Raw genomic sequence first — 17,159 nt, 5'->3', positions numbered from 1 at the left:
TGAAGCATTCAATTTTCCAGGGCTATATGCAGCAGCTGATTGAGAGGTTCTTATTGGACTTCGCCTCGGAGGGCTTGCCTTCATTTGCACGACTGCTTTCCAATGTGCAGCGAGTTGCTCGCCAGTATGGGATCCATCATGCCTCGCTTTGTCGCCGGCGTCGACATGCAGCAGAAGACCTACTGGCGTTGGTCCGTTCCTTGCTTCTGGATTCCCCTGATGATGATTTTCTGCTGTCTCTGGAAAGGCGGTTGGCCCATCTTATTCAAGTGTTTCAGTTGAAATCATATCAACAGGCCAAGCTGCACAACTTGACGGACACAATGCAAGACAGCGCCTGCCAGTCTCATAAGTTCTTTCGCGCCTTGCATGCGTCTCCAGCTCGCGAAAATATGACCAGACTCCAGGATTCGGAAGGTCGCATGGTCACGGATCCGCAGACCATTGTCACTATGTGCAGAAACTATTTTATGGAACTCCTTGGTTCCTCTTCCTCGCCTTCTAGCCAGGTTACGCATGCCCGTTCGGTCTTCTATCAACTGGTCCGCCAGCAGGTTCCACTTGATATGCAAGCCGCTTTGGAGACGAATATTTGCGAGGAAGAGGTTATGGACGTTTTGTTGCACTTGTCGAATGATAAAAGTCCTGGCTGGGATGGCCTCACTAATGAATTCTTTCAGACCTCGGCCACGCAGTTGGTGAAGCCATTGGTGGCCATGTTTCAGCAGGTGTGGGAAACGGGGGTCATGCCCTCCTCATGGAAAGAAGGCCTTATCAAACTAATTCCAAAGGTCCCTTCGCCGTCACAGTTGCAACACTGGAGACCAATCTCTTTGATGGGCTCCATGTATAAAATCTACTCCAAAGAGCTGGCGAATCGGCTTCATAAACACCTTCCAGCTATTGTGCATCCTCTCCAATATGGCTTCATTAAGGGCCGCAACATTCTGCATAATATCTTAAATGTGCAAATGGCGATTGACTATGCGCGGCACTCCGGTCAGCAAGTGGTATTGATCCAATTGGACTTGGAAAAGGCGTTTGATTATGTGGACTGGTCGTTCATTGCAGACCTCATGTCGGCTATGGGCTTTGGTACCCGCATGTCCCGACTGATCTACACCATTAGTGATGAGGCTTCCTCCAGAGTTATGCTTAATGGTGGAGTTACAGAGCCATTTGTCCTTGCGCGCTCGGTCAGACAGGGTTGTCCTTTGAGCCCGCTCTTTTTTGCCCTGGCGACTCACCCGGTCCTTTCAATGTTATCCTCCATGGCAGCATCTGCTCAGCTGGCCGGGCTGTCTCTTCCGTTGGGTCAGCACTTCGTTAGCCAATCTTTGGCTGACGATACCTTTATGATCTTGCAGGCGGACAGGGACAACATTCGAAGGGCATTAGATGTTTGGACACTCTTTGGTCAGGCCTCTGGGCTTCGCATCAATACCCTTAAGTCAGCCATTCTCAGTTGTACGGAGCCTGATCTGCAGTCCTTAGGCTGGCAAGGCCAGGTGGTTTCCCGTGGCTCCATTGTCAGGCATCTTGGATATCCATTGGGGGTGGATGTACGGCCAAAAGACCTGCTGGAGTGGATTTCACAAAAACTGGCGGCGAAGTTTATGTATTGGAAGTCGCAAGCGTGGCCATTCCATGTCCGCCTCAAAGTGGCCCAGACAATGATGCTTCCGATGCTTACATATTTCCTGCCTTTGTTGCCATGGACGCCTACTACTTTGAAGGCCCTCACTCATCCCATCCGTTTCATGTTGTGGAAGAAGGATTCACTGCAGGCCGGCATCTCCTGGATTTCATGGTCACACGCATGTACCCCTAAGCGCATGGGTGGAGGAGCTATTTTGGATGCACACACTCATATGTTAGCTCTCCGCTGGTCCCTTTTTCGTGCCATGTGTGTGGGCCATCACCCATGGACCATCATAGCCCGCTATTTTCTTGAGGACAGCGGACTCCGCCATGGTAACACACGGCTTCGGGCCTCCTGGTGGCATGTCCTTAATGCGGACTCTCGTGTTTCCAGCCCCTCTTCCTCTTTGTTACTGCACTTGGTCGGCTCTTGGAAAGTGGTGCTCCAAAAGGCCCGTTGGCACCCAGCAGGGGACCGCTTGCAGACTAACTCCTTTCAGCTGGAATTGTTGGCAGTATCGAGACTCCTTTCATGGGAAGATAAACATCAACTCAGACCAAGATTTAATCGCATGGCCCGTTTAGGTGTGACGTCGGTGGCAGATGCTACCCTTGCCACTCGCAATGTCCTCGTATCTTTTCGGACTGCTCAGCGACTCTTCAAGATCCCGCGTGGATACCATGATTTATGGGAGCAGCTTTCGTCGAAACTTCAGGGTCGGCAACCCTTTCCTGCCTTGACTGTGGACCGCCCTTGGCAGGATTGGGACCTTGCAAGCCGCCTGAGTCTGGAAAAGGCCTCTACTAATCAGGTGTATCATCTTCTTGTGCAAGATCACCAATGGCTGGGAGAGAAAGCTAACACTGTTTGGGACCTGCGGAAATCGCTGTCATGGTGGCAGAAAACGCTGATGGAGGGCTGGCTAAATAAGACACCTTTCAAATGCAAGGTTTTTCTTTGGCGGGTGATGATTGGTGGTCTTCCTCTGGCCTCGGCCCTTGCCAAGCGTCGCATCTCGAATGGCAATTGTTTCTTCTGTACCACACCGGCGGAATCAGCCCGACATCGTTTTCTCTCTTGCCCGCTCGCCAAGAATATCTGGTCGCTCTTGTCGCACATTTGGCGCGCGGTCGTGGGATCCTCGCTATCTCCTTTCGACTGGGTTTTTGTGCGCCCGAAGTATCCCGCACCGCCACAGTTGCATGAGAAGATCTTATTTCACTTTTTCAGATATTGGGGATGCTGGCACATTTGGACCACGCGCAATGCTTTTCTCTTTGATTCGGCCTCTAATGTACCCCGACATATTGCCAGGCTTAAAGGGCTCTTGCATTGGCAGTTAGATATCATCCGACACTCCGACTTGCTCCCTCGGGAGGATTTGCATCCGTGGCATATGGCAATTGCCTCTGGGTCGTTGCCATGATTGGTGTAACCTTTTCAGTACATTACTACGGGGCTTCCCCACACGTTGGCCTAGGGCCCTCGTGTATCTTGTAATCAGAAGAACAGAGAGAGAGAGAAAGAGAAAACCTCTTCACATGATGGCTTTGTGTCATCATGTATCTTGTAATCCAGTAATCTTGTATTTTTTTCGTAATTAATATAATTACCTTTTACGAAAAAAAAAAGAGAGAGAGAGAGAGAGAGAGTGCTCTGTACAGATTCTTCAGTCTAAAGCATTCATACTCTGCAGTCTTCTCTCTCTCTCTCTCTCTCTCGCCCGTTCGTCTCACCCGTCCGTCACGAGCAGTCGCCATCTCTCTCTCTCTCTCTCTCTTTTTTTCGTAAAAGGTAATTGTATTAATTACGAAAAAAGAGTACAAGTTTTCATGATCACGAGATACACGAGGGCTCTAAGCCAACGTGTAAGATCCCAGTACTAAGCCACACAAAAGTTACACAAGTGATGGCAAAGACCCAGAGGAAATTGCCATATGCCATCTCTCTCTCTCTCTCTCTCTCTCTCTCGCTCTCTCTCTCTTGCCTGTCCGTCACGAGCAGTCACCATCTCTCTCTCTCTCTCTCTCTCTCTCTCTCTCTCTCTCTCTCTCTCTCTCTCTCTCTCTCTCTCTCTCTCTCTCTCTTGCCTGTCCGTCTCGCCTCGTCCGTCTCGCGCGTCCGTCTCGCCTCGTCTCGCCCGTCCGTCTCCGTCTCTCTCGCCTGTCCGTCTCTCTCTCTCTCTCTCCGTCTCTTCGTCTCTTCGTCTCGCCCCGTCATCGCCCGTCCGTCTCTCTCTCTTCGTCTCGCTCCGTCGGAGGGAACCGTCACGCCACGCTCCGAGTCGACTTGCCCCCCGCTATGGCTCATCTCGCTCCCGCCATCGCTCTACTTACGTGCTCCTGACATCATGCCACCCCCCGTTCGAGTCCCCAAACCTCTCTCCCGGATCCCCAAAAACCCCAACACTCCTCGTCTGAGTCCACTGAAAATCGGACGCCCTCTCGTCCGACTCGGACACTGCCACGTGGACTAAACTGTCCGAGTCTCCACAATCGGACGTCGCTCGTCCGAGTCTCTGCCCTCGTTCGACTCGGACACCAGCCCCTCATCCGAGTCGCACAATCAGATGCCCCCTTTCCACGTGACCACGGGCCTCGTCCAAGTCGACGATCGGACCATATCGTCCGAGTCGCCGGACCACGCACGCCAGCCCGCCCTGGCCATCACCCTCCCTACTCCCTCGAGAGGAGCAGTCGCCATCTCTCCTCTCCTCGCAGGCCCCGGCCTCGGCACCCATACCACCCCACCACCACTAGCTATGCCCATACTCGACTTTTCCGCCACCTCCCACCACCGCCCATCACGCATCCGCAACCACAATGAGGCCAGATGCCCACATCCCCTGAGCAAGCCCCGGAACGGTGAGGAAGGGATGGGCTCGAACAAGACATCCCCGTCACCAAGCAGCCGCACAAGGGGGGAGAAGAATGAGAAATACTCAGCGATTTGGAGCAGCATTGAGAAGGTGTCAGACTACCACACAAGGAAAGGCATGGAGGCCCTCCGAGATGTATGCAAGGTGCATGACCAAGACATCAGCAACATCAAGGAAATCATGGGGAGCAATGTGCGCGGAAACTGCACACCAAATCAAGGAGGAAATAAGCATGAAAGTGCAAGAATGGAAGAACGAAATCTACGCCGAGATCACATCACACTTCACCTCCTGGAAGGTGGACATTGAAACGTCCCTCCAGGAGAGAAACAGGGTGATCAAAGAACTGAGGCACGAGCTCGATGAATATAGAAACCAGCTGGACCTACTCAAGAAGGAGGAAGGAGAAATCAACAAAACAACGCCCACCAAGGTGCAATCCGAGATCAACGAGCTGAAGACACAAGTAACAAAGGAGCTCAACACGTGGGCGAATATAGTGAAACAAGCACAAGCCGAAGTGGTAGAGAACTCCAAATGGATTGAGGTAGCCAAGAAGTCACCAACAAAGGAGTTTGTGAATGCAGCACTGGAGGAGGAGAAAAGGAGAAAGCCTAGAGTGCTCCACATCCGGGTGGTCGGATGGAAGGAAGGGGATAGCCCCTTGGCAGATGCCCAATAGATATGTGAAAAGCTGGGAGTAGAGGACCCTCAAATAGTGGAGAATGCATGGCGTGTAGGGAAAGACCTCACCGAGGGAAGGCCTCTTATCCTCAAATTTGCCAACCTAGAATCCAGACGAGCCTTCCTCTCTAAAAGGACAGCTCTAAAAGGGGAAAAAGTCTACTTGGAGGATGGCCTCACACCCACACAAGTGGCACACCGTAAAGAATGCATGCCACAGATCCTGGAGGCTCGCAAACCGGGAAAATGGGCAGTATACAGAGATGGTCGGGTCATCATCATAGATAAGCGCCAATGACGGGGCGTGGCCTATGAGACCCACCTGAGTTTTGCAGTGGGTAACTGCAACGGAGCTATGAAAACAGATGCAGGATTATTCTAGGAGACCTTCACCGGCAAGGACATCGTTCTCTACACAGAAACCCACCAAAGCCCAGGCACCTACTTACCAGAAGTGAGGGGATATAGATGGGAGACGGCATGCCGCCCTAGAGCCCGAACAAAAGGAGGGACCCGAGGGTCCTGAGGGGTGGCTGTGTTGTACAGGGAGGAGCTACAGCCCATGGTGCAAGTCATGCGGAAAGATGAGGAAGCCTGGCTCATGTGGATCTCGATACACACAAATCGCCCCCGAGACATATACATGGCGGTGTGCTATTTCCCACCAGCACACTCCCCATATGCACCACAGAAGGCGAGTCACCATACCTACCAGTAAACGAAGATATCATGCACTCCTCCAGCTTGGGGGATGTCATGTTGGCTGGAGACTTCAACGCACGCACAGCACAAAGGCAGACCCCCTTATTCCAAAGCGAAGAGCACATGTACAAAGAGATTGCACTGGAGGAGATAGGACTCAACCGGGCATCATAGGACACAGCTTAGTGCACCGAATATGGCGAACACCTACTGGCGTTAGGGGGGGCACACGGACTGGCCATCCTCAATGGTCTCGACAAATGGCCCGGGTCGGATGCCCTCACATGCTTCCCACACAAGCACGCGGCCAATTGCATCGGATGGGGGGCACATGGAGCGCACACACAGAAACTGGGAGCAAGCACAGTGGACTATATCCTCGGCCCTCTATCACTTATCCCCGACGTCCAGCCCTTTAAAATATCACCTCGCCCACTCGCAGTGGCTGTCGACCATGCATACTTGCAATTTGACATAACCTGCAGGTATGACCTAACCCCCCCCAGCAAACAACCCCCCAAGATTCCCCAGGTACCACTTTACCAGGCTAACTGCGAGCGCATACTCCGACCATCTCTATTGGAGCATGCAAGAAATGAACCCCCAGGCACCCTTGGAGGAGATCACAGCACAGTTGGTGGGCACACTACACACCTCAGCTTCCGAATACTTCCCCCACACATTCCCCTCCCCCCCCCCACCCCCACGAACAAGAATGTCCCACATAATAGCTGGTACGACGCAGAGTGCAGGGAAACCCGGCTCCGTCTTCAACAGGACGAAACACGGGGAGTACACACGCATAAACAGGCACGCTTGATCTTCCGTCGCCTAGTGCGACAGAAGAAACGAGCCGACCTCTCCAAAGTGGAACACGAATTCTACCAGCTATTCTTAGGACAGGACAGCAAAGAGGCATGGAAGGCGTTTCAGGAACCCGGAGCCCAGACGCCCATCACCTCACCGGACATTTGGCACGCATATGCAACCTCACTATACCAAGTACCCAAGCAGCCCCAGCTACCCTGGCCCCCAGGGAGCAGACCTGGATCATCCACATTCTTTAGCACGGGGCGGGTTCGGGATGCCATTGATAGACTCCAAAATGGCCGTGCCCAAGACCACGAAGGCTTGGTAGCAGAGCATTTGACCCATGCTAGAGACATACTGGCACCTCTCTTAGCACACATGTTCAACAGAGCCCTATGCGAAGGTGTCCCAGCTAGTTGGTCAGCTAACACCATAATACCTATCTTGAAGGCCGGAGACCCCATGGTTCCCATGAACTACCGAACAGTCATGGTTGGCCATGTACTAGCCAAGCTCTATGGATCCATACTGGACCACGAGCTGAGCAAGAGGGCAGAGCAACACCAACACCGAGCAGCAGGACAAGCAGGGTTTAGGAGGGGGTTTTGCACCCTTGACCATATCCTCACACTGAGAGCCATCATAGAGGAGGGCAGAGCACATGGAAGACGGGTGTACTGCTGCTTTGTGGACTTCCGCAAGGCCTTTGACACAGTCCCATGAGCGAGGCTCATGCAGAGACTACAGGAATTGGAGGTACCAACCGAAATGTGATGGGGGATACCGGCACTATACGAATCGGTAACGGGCCAAGTTCGGGCACCACGAGGGCTGTCAAAGGAGATCACCAGCACCATCGGAGTCAAGCAGGGATGCCCACTCTCGCCCACCCTATTTGGCCTCTACATTGATGAGGTCTTAGAGTACATAGATAGATTGGGCGAGGAGGGATCGAGCCTGGGAGGGACACTGATATCTATCTTGCTATATGCGGATGACATAGTCCTCATCTGCAGCACACCCGAAGGGCTACAACGCCAACTGGACGCACTATAGGCCTTCTGCAAGGAGAAACACCTAACTGTGATTCTAGGGAAAACCAAGGTCATGGTGTTCAACACGTCAACCCAATGGCTCCGACGGTCGGTACCCCCTTCACATACGGCGGAGAAACCATGGACGTGGTCCAAAGATACATCTATCTGGGGATTACATTCTCTGGACCGAGATTTACCTTGAGAAAAGCCGTGGAAGATAGACTAACCCGAGGCTATGCAGCCCTCGGGTCAATGGAGAACCAATGTGCCCGCCCTCCTATACGGGGCTCCCATATGGGGGTCCAATCTCTACCACATGCGGAGGGCCCACAGGATCAGCCACTGCCTAAGGAGGAGGCCACCTATGAGGGATGGGAGCAGATGGAGAGACCCTTAATACTTATGATCTCACGGATGATCCGAAACAAGCCCTCCGTACCACACGAGATCATCCGCGCAGAGCTGGGGGCACCGCCCCTCGTGGTTGAGGCCCTCTTCCAGACCATGATCTTCTTACGCCGAATATGGGACCTGCCCCGGCACAGGTACCCTAGACTCGCCCTGAGGTCATCCAAACAGCTAGCAACACAAGGGTACACTGAGTGCTGCTATGCCCTGGCTACGGCTCCATGGCCTGCACATGGACCACCTCCCCCCACTACAATACAGCCTAGACTACCCACACGTGGAGCTCAGCCGAGAGGAGGTAAATCGCATTACCAGAATGGATATCATCCAGACAAACACCGCCAGGACATGGGTGACCCCCACTCGGAACTAGGAACCAAGAAAGCTTTCTACCGAGAACACTTCCTGCATATCTCCCTAGACGGCTTCATCACCCGCCCAAAGCTACATGGACACACATCTGTCTCACGGTGTCAAAAGTGCCATCGGACAGATCCGCACATCCTCACACCAACTACGGGTTGAAACGGGCAGATACGGGGCCAACCCCCTCCCCCCAGAAGACCGAATTTGTTAGCTCTGCCATCTCGAGCCAGAGACAGAGGAACACTATATCTGTAGATGCCCAGTGTACTACGAAATCCGGGGACGCTTCCACTGCCTATTCAGCGAAGGATTCGGACCACTCTCCAAGGTGATGGAATTCAAAGACCAGAGATGCCTAGGGCTCTTTCTACTAGAAATACGATGCCACAGAGATCACCTTCTAGGAACCACGGAGCAAAGACAAGGAGCCACCAACCAACGCACACTCAACGACTTCTACCAAATACCAGCTACCCTCCCCACCACCGAGGACCTACCAGCCGAACCGGCCTCCCGGCCCCCGGGGGCCACCTTAGAAATAGCCATAGCGAAAGGTAAAGCCCGACGCCGACGCCCCGCCAGCCTCCGTCCCTGTAGAAGACACTGGTCGAAGATACAAGGGATACTACGCCGCCATCGGAGGGCCCTGCCCCGCCGCTTTAGCCTCTCCATGCTAGACCAACCCATGCGGGACATCTTAGGATGAACACCCAAGGAGCAGTTCCACACCGCACTGGGAGTACCTCTAGATTGTATCTAGTCCAGATATCATTTTGTACCTACTCAATTTAGTTCAACATAGCATAAATGTTTGCTTCACTGGGACTTTTGAAATCTCCCAGACATTTGTATGCAACATTTTGGTCTCATAGGCCAACTTGGCCTGTTGTAGACGTTAATATAAGTTTCTTTCTTCTTTCTTTCTCTCTCTCTCTCTCTCTCTCTGTGCACTCTCTCACTGTGTGAATGGCAGCATCGCGTGTTTTGATCCTCGCACACTTCGTTGACAGACACTCCTCTGTGAGTGTAGGTGTTAGTCAAACCCAACACTGGATGAGGTCAGACCAACAATTTGTTTGACTACTAATAATGCCTAGAAAAATGTAGGTGTTAGTCAAACCCAACACTGGATGAGGTCAGACCAACAATTTGTTTGACTACTAATAATGCCTAGAAAAATGTGTCCTCACATTGCCATTGTACACATTCATACTCTTGTTTACATCATATAGTTGCTAATTGTAGTTTAATCATTGTATTTATCTGGGATATGATATCTCTGATTTTCCTTCCACTGTGGTTAGAGAGGACTGGGGTAGTCCATCTGATAGTAACCACCCGCCCATACCCCCTTTTTCCCAGGACCATTGTACCACTGTACTGAAGACTTTCATTTTTTGGTGCCTGGACTCTTGGCAACTGTTCCATGGCTGCTGATGTTCATGCCATTCAGGTAGTAGACTCCCAGATTGCAGTCCCAATGGAGGATTTGATAACAGTCTTTGGGGCTGACTTGAGCAGTCATCTAGTCCCCTTGGCTACAAGGGTGCTTTCCCTGGATTGAAGGAGAGATCTGATGTGAAGAACAAATCAATGATTCCAGATGTTTTAGAAGTGCAGGACTTGCTGGGCATCCCTACTTGAGCAGAACAAGGGGCTATAATTTGAGACTCACTGTTTGTATTTTGCTAGGGCCTATCCTTGAACAACTGTGGAGCCCTCTATCAGACCTCTCCTCCTTTTTCACCCTCGACATATTTGGACTCACATTTTTGCCTCTATGGCTCCCACCTTTGATGCTTCTTGGCCATCAAAGAATGGGGAAAATGTCAACTCAGAGGCTTTATGTTTGACTAGTGATTATGGATTCAAGGGCACTGACTAGCAAATGAAGGGCACCTACTACTATCAATTGGGAGAGGTTCCTATGGGATTCAAGAATGAGGCCTATATACATACCCTTGCGAAATTGATCTTCAAAGTAGCACTTTGCTTGGGTGACATAGATACCCGTGCACAGATAGTCCCACTTGGAAGGAGATGTGGACAACAATTAAACACTAGAATTGCCCATTCAATTTCATAATTCAAGCTCAGAAAGGACAAAGATTCATCATTTTGTCTTTTGTATGAGGGTGATGACACTTAATCAAATTGCAAACCACAAGATCATTGTCTTGCCAAGCTCCTCTATTTCATTTATGTTCTTCTTATCTCATAGAGAATCAATCATGTGTTTTGGTATTGCCCTCTTATTGGTGCCTTTTGGATGAACTGTCAAGGTGATCTATGCCTTGAAAATTTTTGGCTTTTTAAAAGTTTTCATGACCATTAACAAATATCTATTTTAATATTTGGATGAGAGGTTGGGTATTGTGGACTGTTTCTGTGTGGCACCTATCATTCTGGAAGTGAACTGATTCTTATCTTTTACCTTGCACTCATACTCTCTTACTGCATTCAAAGCCCAACTTCTGTGCATGCCATAATAGCACAAATTTGTTTTGTGTCACAAAGCTTTTTTCTGGGTTGTGGGTTCTCTTTTTTTTTTTTTTGGGGGGGGGGGGGCGGGGGGGGGGGGATCTTGTTGAGGCTTGAGTGCATCTATTTAAATACTTACATGGCATCCTGTTTCCTACTTCAATTGTTGGTATTTGTTATTGCATATCTTGCTTAGAGAAATGTTAGAAATATAGGAATTTCTTTGATTTCACAAGCATAAATGGTAAGCATCTATTTGGTTTTGTATTTATAGCTAGCCCATTGTAACTATGACACAGGATCTTTTCTTGTTTAGGAGATATCGGTATTGTTGGGAGTACAGCCACTCAACAGATAATCCTTCTTGTAGTTGCTACTATTGGAGTTGGTAGGTGGATAATCCTTTGAAATTATGGTCTATTGATTCCATTGATTATGTTATGATGCATTTACAAAATTCAGTAAGTGCATGCTAGTAAATTGAGGTTCAGGGGTTGGTTATTCCTTAAAAGCATAGCAAAGTAAAATCACATATGAGACATGCTTTGTATAATGTTATACATCAATATAGTATCTTTTCCTTGCACCATTTGATGGCTATTGTCTTAAATGTTTGAGATTGGTTACATGTGTTGGATAGACTTTCTGTTGATATAAAAGGATCTACACTTCCAGAACTTTTATGCCTAAATTTCAATATGGTTACTGGATACCGCCTAAACCCTTTCATGGATGGCAAGGAAAAGAAAATCTTATGTCCAAACCCAAAGAGGGTGGTAGAGGTTGGGCTAGACCCTTTCATGGGTTGTAGGCGTAAGGATTTGTATTAATGCAAAGAAGTCTATAATTTGAGTTATTTCTTATCTAATGAAGAAACACACTATACAATGCTCATGCAGCAAACACACTATGGAGTGAATACTGAATCCCCAACTCTTGTATCTTTGGGATCAAGGCAGAGGTTATGAGTTGTAGATGGTGTCGTACTTCGAACGGATCTCAAATCGTAGCAAAGGTAGCCTGTGAGTGTCGAACACCAACAAACGTAGCCAAGGAAGGATGGATTTGATGCACACGGCAATGCAGGAGAGAGAAAGACTCAAAATGCAAGTACCTAAGGAGAGAGAAGATCTACACAATAGTTGTTAGGTGCAGATGCAGCACACAGTGGTAAGAGAATGTTAGGGCGGACCTAGAAAACCAAAATATGGCATTTAGAGGGGAGAGAAGATCCTGGCGATAGCTAACAGCTGATGGTGACAGCAACCAACTGTAGGCGACAGCTCGTGGGACCTGGCGATGGTTGCAAATACATTAAGAAGGCTGGAATCACACTCTGTGTGTGTGTGCACGCGTCAATCATATGGAGAATATGTGAAGAGAAAGGAAAAACGAATAAGCAAGCACAATAAGAAAACTAGCATGCAAGCATAAGAAAAGGTTGATGCCATGTTTATGGTGGATCCAGAGTTGACCACTCCAAGGGTGACCAAAAAGAGATAAATGTGCACAGATGCATTTTTACATGAATCAAATACCAATGCATGGAATAATGCAAAGGAGAATACACATATTCATCCTCATGCAAAATGCAATGCAACAGTGCTCTTGGATAGTGCCCTCACAGGGGAATTGTTTACTTGCCTAAGTGCCCTTTTTCAATCATGTATTCTTAACAGTGCAGATGAAGTTACAAATGTCCATAATATACAATACATAATAAATAAATATTTGAAAGAAAAAAGCTATAAACATAATCACTGTCACTATCAAGAGAAGGAAACTGCCCCCTCTCAAATTGGAAGGAGAAGTAAGAGGGAAGCATCCTCTCCGTGTCAATCTCAAAAAGTAAAAGAGGAAAGCATCCTCCCCCTCTCGAACCGGCTGGTTGACCGCCTTGGTCAAAATATCTCCAAAAATATCGCTTGACGGTACAAATTTTAGGCGAATGGTGCTTAGCCCAACTTACTCTCTTTGGTAAAATGGTAGTGAACCACCACATGCCATGTCCGAGGGGAGATGATAGAATTTTCCACCACGTGCTCGTGGGAGGTAAACTTGCTACTAGAATCACTCCTCATAGTACCCATATGATGACTAGTTTGGGTATGGACCAACACCATCTAAGCACTAAAATAAGTGACTTGTGCTTGAGGAAGTACACCCACATGTATCCGGAGAAATCATCCACTATAAAAAAGAAGTACAATACGCCATTCAAGCCAGCAATGGATATGGGACCACAAAGATCTACATGAATGAGCCTAAGGGGTTCCGTAGCTCGAGTGGTAGATTGTTGAGAAAAGGGTGTACGATGCTACTTACCTAGCTAACATGCTCTATAGACCTCTCGAGATAGTTTTAGATGTGAAAGGTCCTCACTCATTCCGTGACATGACAACTCATAAAGAGAGTCATAGCCAAGATGTCCTAAGTGAACATGCAAAAGATGCTCAAAGGTCATGGGCTCTCTTGTAGTGGCCAAAGCTTGGAAGTGATGGAACTCCGAATCATCAGCAGTCAACTCAGTAAGAAAGGGGATCATGTGGTAAAGGCTAATCACTAAACTAGTCTGAGAGTCTAGGACCTCGATTATGGTTGTTGTGAAGAAACTTGCTCGCCCCAACTAGCAAAGTTGTTGAACGGACAAGTTCACCCCACTTTGGGAGACATGATTGGACCTAGGTCGGTGGAAAAACTGACGCGATACTGGGATTGAATTGTGACCAAGGAGTTATTTCCTATGCAGACACTCCTAGCTGCAGGGGCTTGGGAAATGAAAATGTCCGCTCTAGGAGTCGTGTGATGGGTAGCTCCAGTGTCCCACAAGCCAAACATGTATTGATGTGCTTGAGTGTGGCGATTGAGCCTTTGCAAGCACCTCATCAGGAGGCAACTCGTAGATGTGAACGAGACTTGCATCTGATGTCTCTAAGGAGACGATGTGGACCAATGAGAAAAACCCTTCAGAGTTGAGTAGTTTGCTAACTCTAATGAGAGACTCGTAGTAGTGTGAGTTTGTCCTTGCCACTACCCATGCTGAGAATTGCCACTACCCTACTTCCCTTGTTGGGGATTACCCGACTGGGGTGCGGGTGTCTAATTCTTAGATTTGGGTTGTGTGCCTCTTACCTTAGATTGACACTTGTTGTCATAATGGCGAGTCTTTTGACAATGTTGATAATACCTATTCTTTTTAGGCACATTTTTCCATCTTGGTTTAAGTGTGGATTGACTGTTTCCTTGGAATTCACTAGTCCTATTTTGATTTTGATTTCGATTTGAGCTTTGTATGCCCTTGCCCTTGTCCCCTCATAGAAGATGCAACTAGAGCCCCCTCTATCAAGAACGTGTTATGAAATTGATTAAACAACCGTGTGTAATGCAATAGCTAACACTCAAACTCATAAAATGTGGACATCTGAGGTTGTGAAATCACCTACTGCATAAAATTGAAATATTTTCTCGACAGCTTGTTAAGGAATAGGGTAACCTGATCGTCAGAGGACTTAGGAGCCCCAATGGTTAAGAACTTGATGGGGAGACATCGATACTCAGCCAACTTGACTTTCAAGTCATTCTTGTCTATGATTTTGAAAATTTGGAGCTCATGATCTGAATTGATGCAACGGGTTCTATCTTGAGCCACATAGCGTTCAGTCAAGTATGCCCAATGCTCAGATGCTAAGTAGAAATATTGAAGTTGAGAGTGAAACTCAAGCAAGAAACATTGCATAAGCTCGACAATAGCGGAGGCATTACGAGCCTTTCATGAGCGGATGACCTCGTATGAAACAAGTACGGGATTAGATTGGGGTTGCAACCCCTATAGTAAATCCCATGGGTTCTAAGAGACTAAGACATACCTTATCAAATTTGACTAAGTGGTGTAGTTTGATCGGTTAAAACGAGTCTTGTCATTAAATGCATGATTGGCGGATGAGAAACTAGGACCATGAGGTGTCTGGGAAGATGGATAGATGGGATAAGATTGAGGATAAGATGGTGGTGGTGGATAAGAAGTAGGAGAGGGTAAAGGTGGATAGGCAGAAATAGGCTATTGATATTCAATGAGTGCCAATTGCTGCGGAGGTACCGAAATGAACATAGATTCATATGATACCATAGGTGTAGATGGAGTTAGTGGGACACAATAGCCTTGTCCAAATGTCAGTTGGGGCACTATACAGAATGATCGGATGGTCCACTAGGTAATGCCATTGAGGCAAACTATGGTACCAAACGATCCACACTCAAGTATGTTTGGAATGTACTCCCAGAGGGATAGTTTGAAAGTGTGTGACACCACCCAAAAACGGATATGTAGAGGTCCTAAAGGTTGTGCCTAAATGTGTAGAACCCCATTGCGGTGTGTGGTGGATAATGTGGTGCACTTAATGGAAGAGGAAAGGAAAATGCAGTGGAATATGAGGAAGGGATGGGTGGGAACCCAAATGGATTTGTGATGGATGTTGTTGTGGGAAACATCGTTGGTTCCTTTTGTCCATCAAATACACTAGATGAAGATGCACTTGCTCCGTATCAAGTATGAGAAATAAAATCATCTGAAGGAAAAGGAAGGGTAGGAATACTTACAAGTTCTTATTTTAGCTTCTTACCTAGTTTTGAGTTCATGAAGAAATACATGTCTTCCTCGTTACTCACAGACCAAAGCTTGTTTTGAAGAGTCTCTTTTTGATGAGCATCTCTCGATCCAACACAAAATATAGAATCAACTGGCATAGAATCTGAAATAATAGCGTTTGTACTTGGGTATTGGAGAAAAGAAGTACTGCAAAAGTGATATGTTAATCCGAGCCAGGTTTCACTTGCGGATGTCTGGTCCGTAGTGCAGATTCCAAAGGTCTTGCAAGATCATTAGTTTTGTGCATTGAATCTATAGGAGAAAACTCAGCCTCTTGCTGAGACCTATGCATAAGGATGAGATCATACTTAGCAATAGAGATTTGATATGGTTTGTGGACTCCATGGTAGTCCAATGGTTCTCTACCCATGTCAGATTAGGCAATAGCAAGCTAGGAGGCCCACTCTTGATTGTTTCTATCCATGTTTGGCTATGGAGATAGAAGCGGTATTGTGAATGCGTTCGAAGTTATCTAACCCTTCTGTTGTTCTTGCTTTCAGGAATGAGCTTCCTAATCAAAGGCCAACGTTTCTCAAAGAGTACCTAGCTCTGATACCATGTGAAGAAATGGAGTGGTGTTGTGAATGGGTTCAAAGTCATCTAACACTTTTGTTGTTATTACTTTCGTGAATAAACTTTTTGATTAAAGGCCAAGGTTTCTCAAAGAGTACTTAGCTTTGATACCATGTGAAGAAATGCTCTAAACACAAAAAGCATGAAACGAATCGTACGACAAAGCACAGACTGATAAACTTAGAACATAGTTAAGGTTAGGGTAGCTCAAAGACAGTGAACACAATGAATAATAAAGTGAATGAATAATGAATATGCAATGCTTATGCATACTATGCAATGAATACTGAACCTCAAACTCTCGTATCTCTGGGATCAAGGGAGAGGTTATGAGATGTAGTCTCTATTGTACTCTAAATAAATCCCAAATCATTGCAAAGGCAGCCTTCGAGTGTCGAACACTAGCAAACGCATCCAAGGAAGGATGGATTTGATGTAGATAGTAGTGCAAGGGAGAAAAAGACTAAAAATGCAGCTACTTAAAAAAAGAGAAAATTTGCACAACGGTTGAATTGCCTGCCATAGATATAAATACCCATATTATCTTTGATGGTGGAAATACCAAATGTTTCATAAGGATAAAATAGACTTCAGATTCGTGAAACACTTGTGGATTTTGAAAAAGAGTTGCAAGTAGGAAGCGAAACCCTAAGAATAAGGTGGGACCTTAAAAGAAAAACCCTAGATTTGGGTGGGGCTGCTTCCTATGCTAAAAACACTTGCTGCTGTTTCTTTTTTTAATTTGTGCATGCATTGATGGTTGCACAGGAAAGATTGATTGTGCTTGGAGCAAACTCTACTCCAAGAGGGATTGTTTTGTACCTCCGCGAGGAGCTTTGGACCACCCGTCCGGACGGTGAGAGGTCACTGGGTGAGGAATCCGTTAGGAAGGAGGAGGTGGGAGTGCTAGGGGAGCTCTGGTGGTAATACTCT

The 17,159-nt window shown here is 47.6% G+C and overlaps 1 protein-coding gene across 4 annotated transcripts in view; it reads left to right on the top strand.

Moving 5' to 3' along the window:
• LOC148011263 (uncharacterized) overlaps window positions 1-17,159 on the top strand; it is a 188,612-nt gene that overhangs the window by 90,584 nt on the left and 80,869 nt on the right. For all 4 annotated transcript variants that reach the window (XM_087670538.1, XM_087670540.1, XM_087670541.1 and 1 more), the window contains one exon: window positions 11,308-11,396. In XM_087670538.1, coding sequence (XP_087526664.1) covers window positions 11,308-11,396 — 89 coding nt within the window. The remainder of the gene's footprint in view (window positions 1-11,307; window positions 11,397-17,159) is intronic.

The sequence above is a fragment of the Lygodium microphyllum genome, chromosome 28 (genome assembly GCF_053477565.2).
Source record: "Lygodium microphyllum isolate KBCC chromosome 28, Lygodium_microphyllum_v1.1.10, whole genome shotgun sequence".
In the NCBI taxonomy this organism is placed as follows: Eukaryota; Viridiplantae; Streptophyta; class Polypodiopsida; order Schizaeales; family Lygodiaceae; genus Lygodium; species Lygodium microphyllum.
This window is presented reverse-complemented; position numbering and strand designations above follow the sequence as displayed.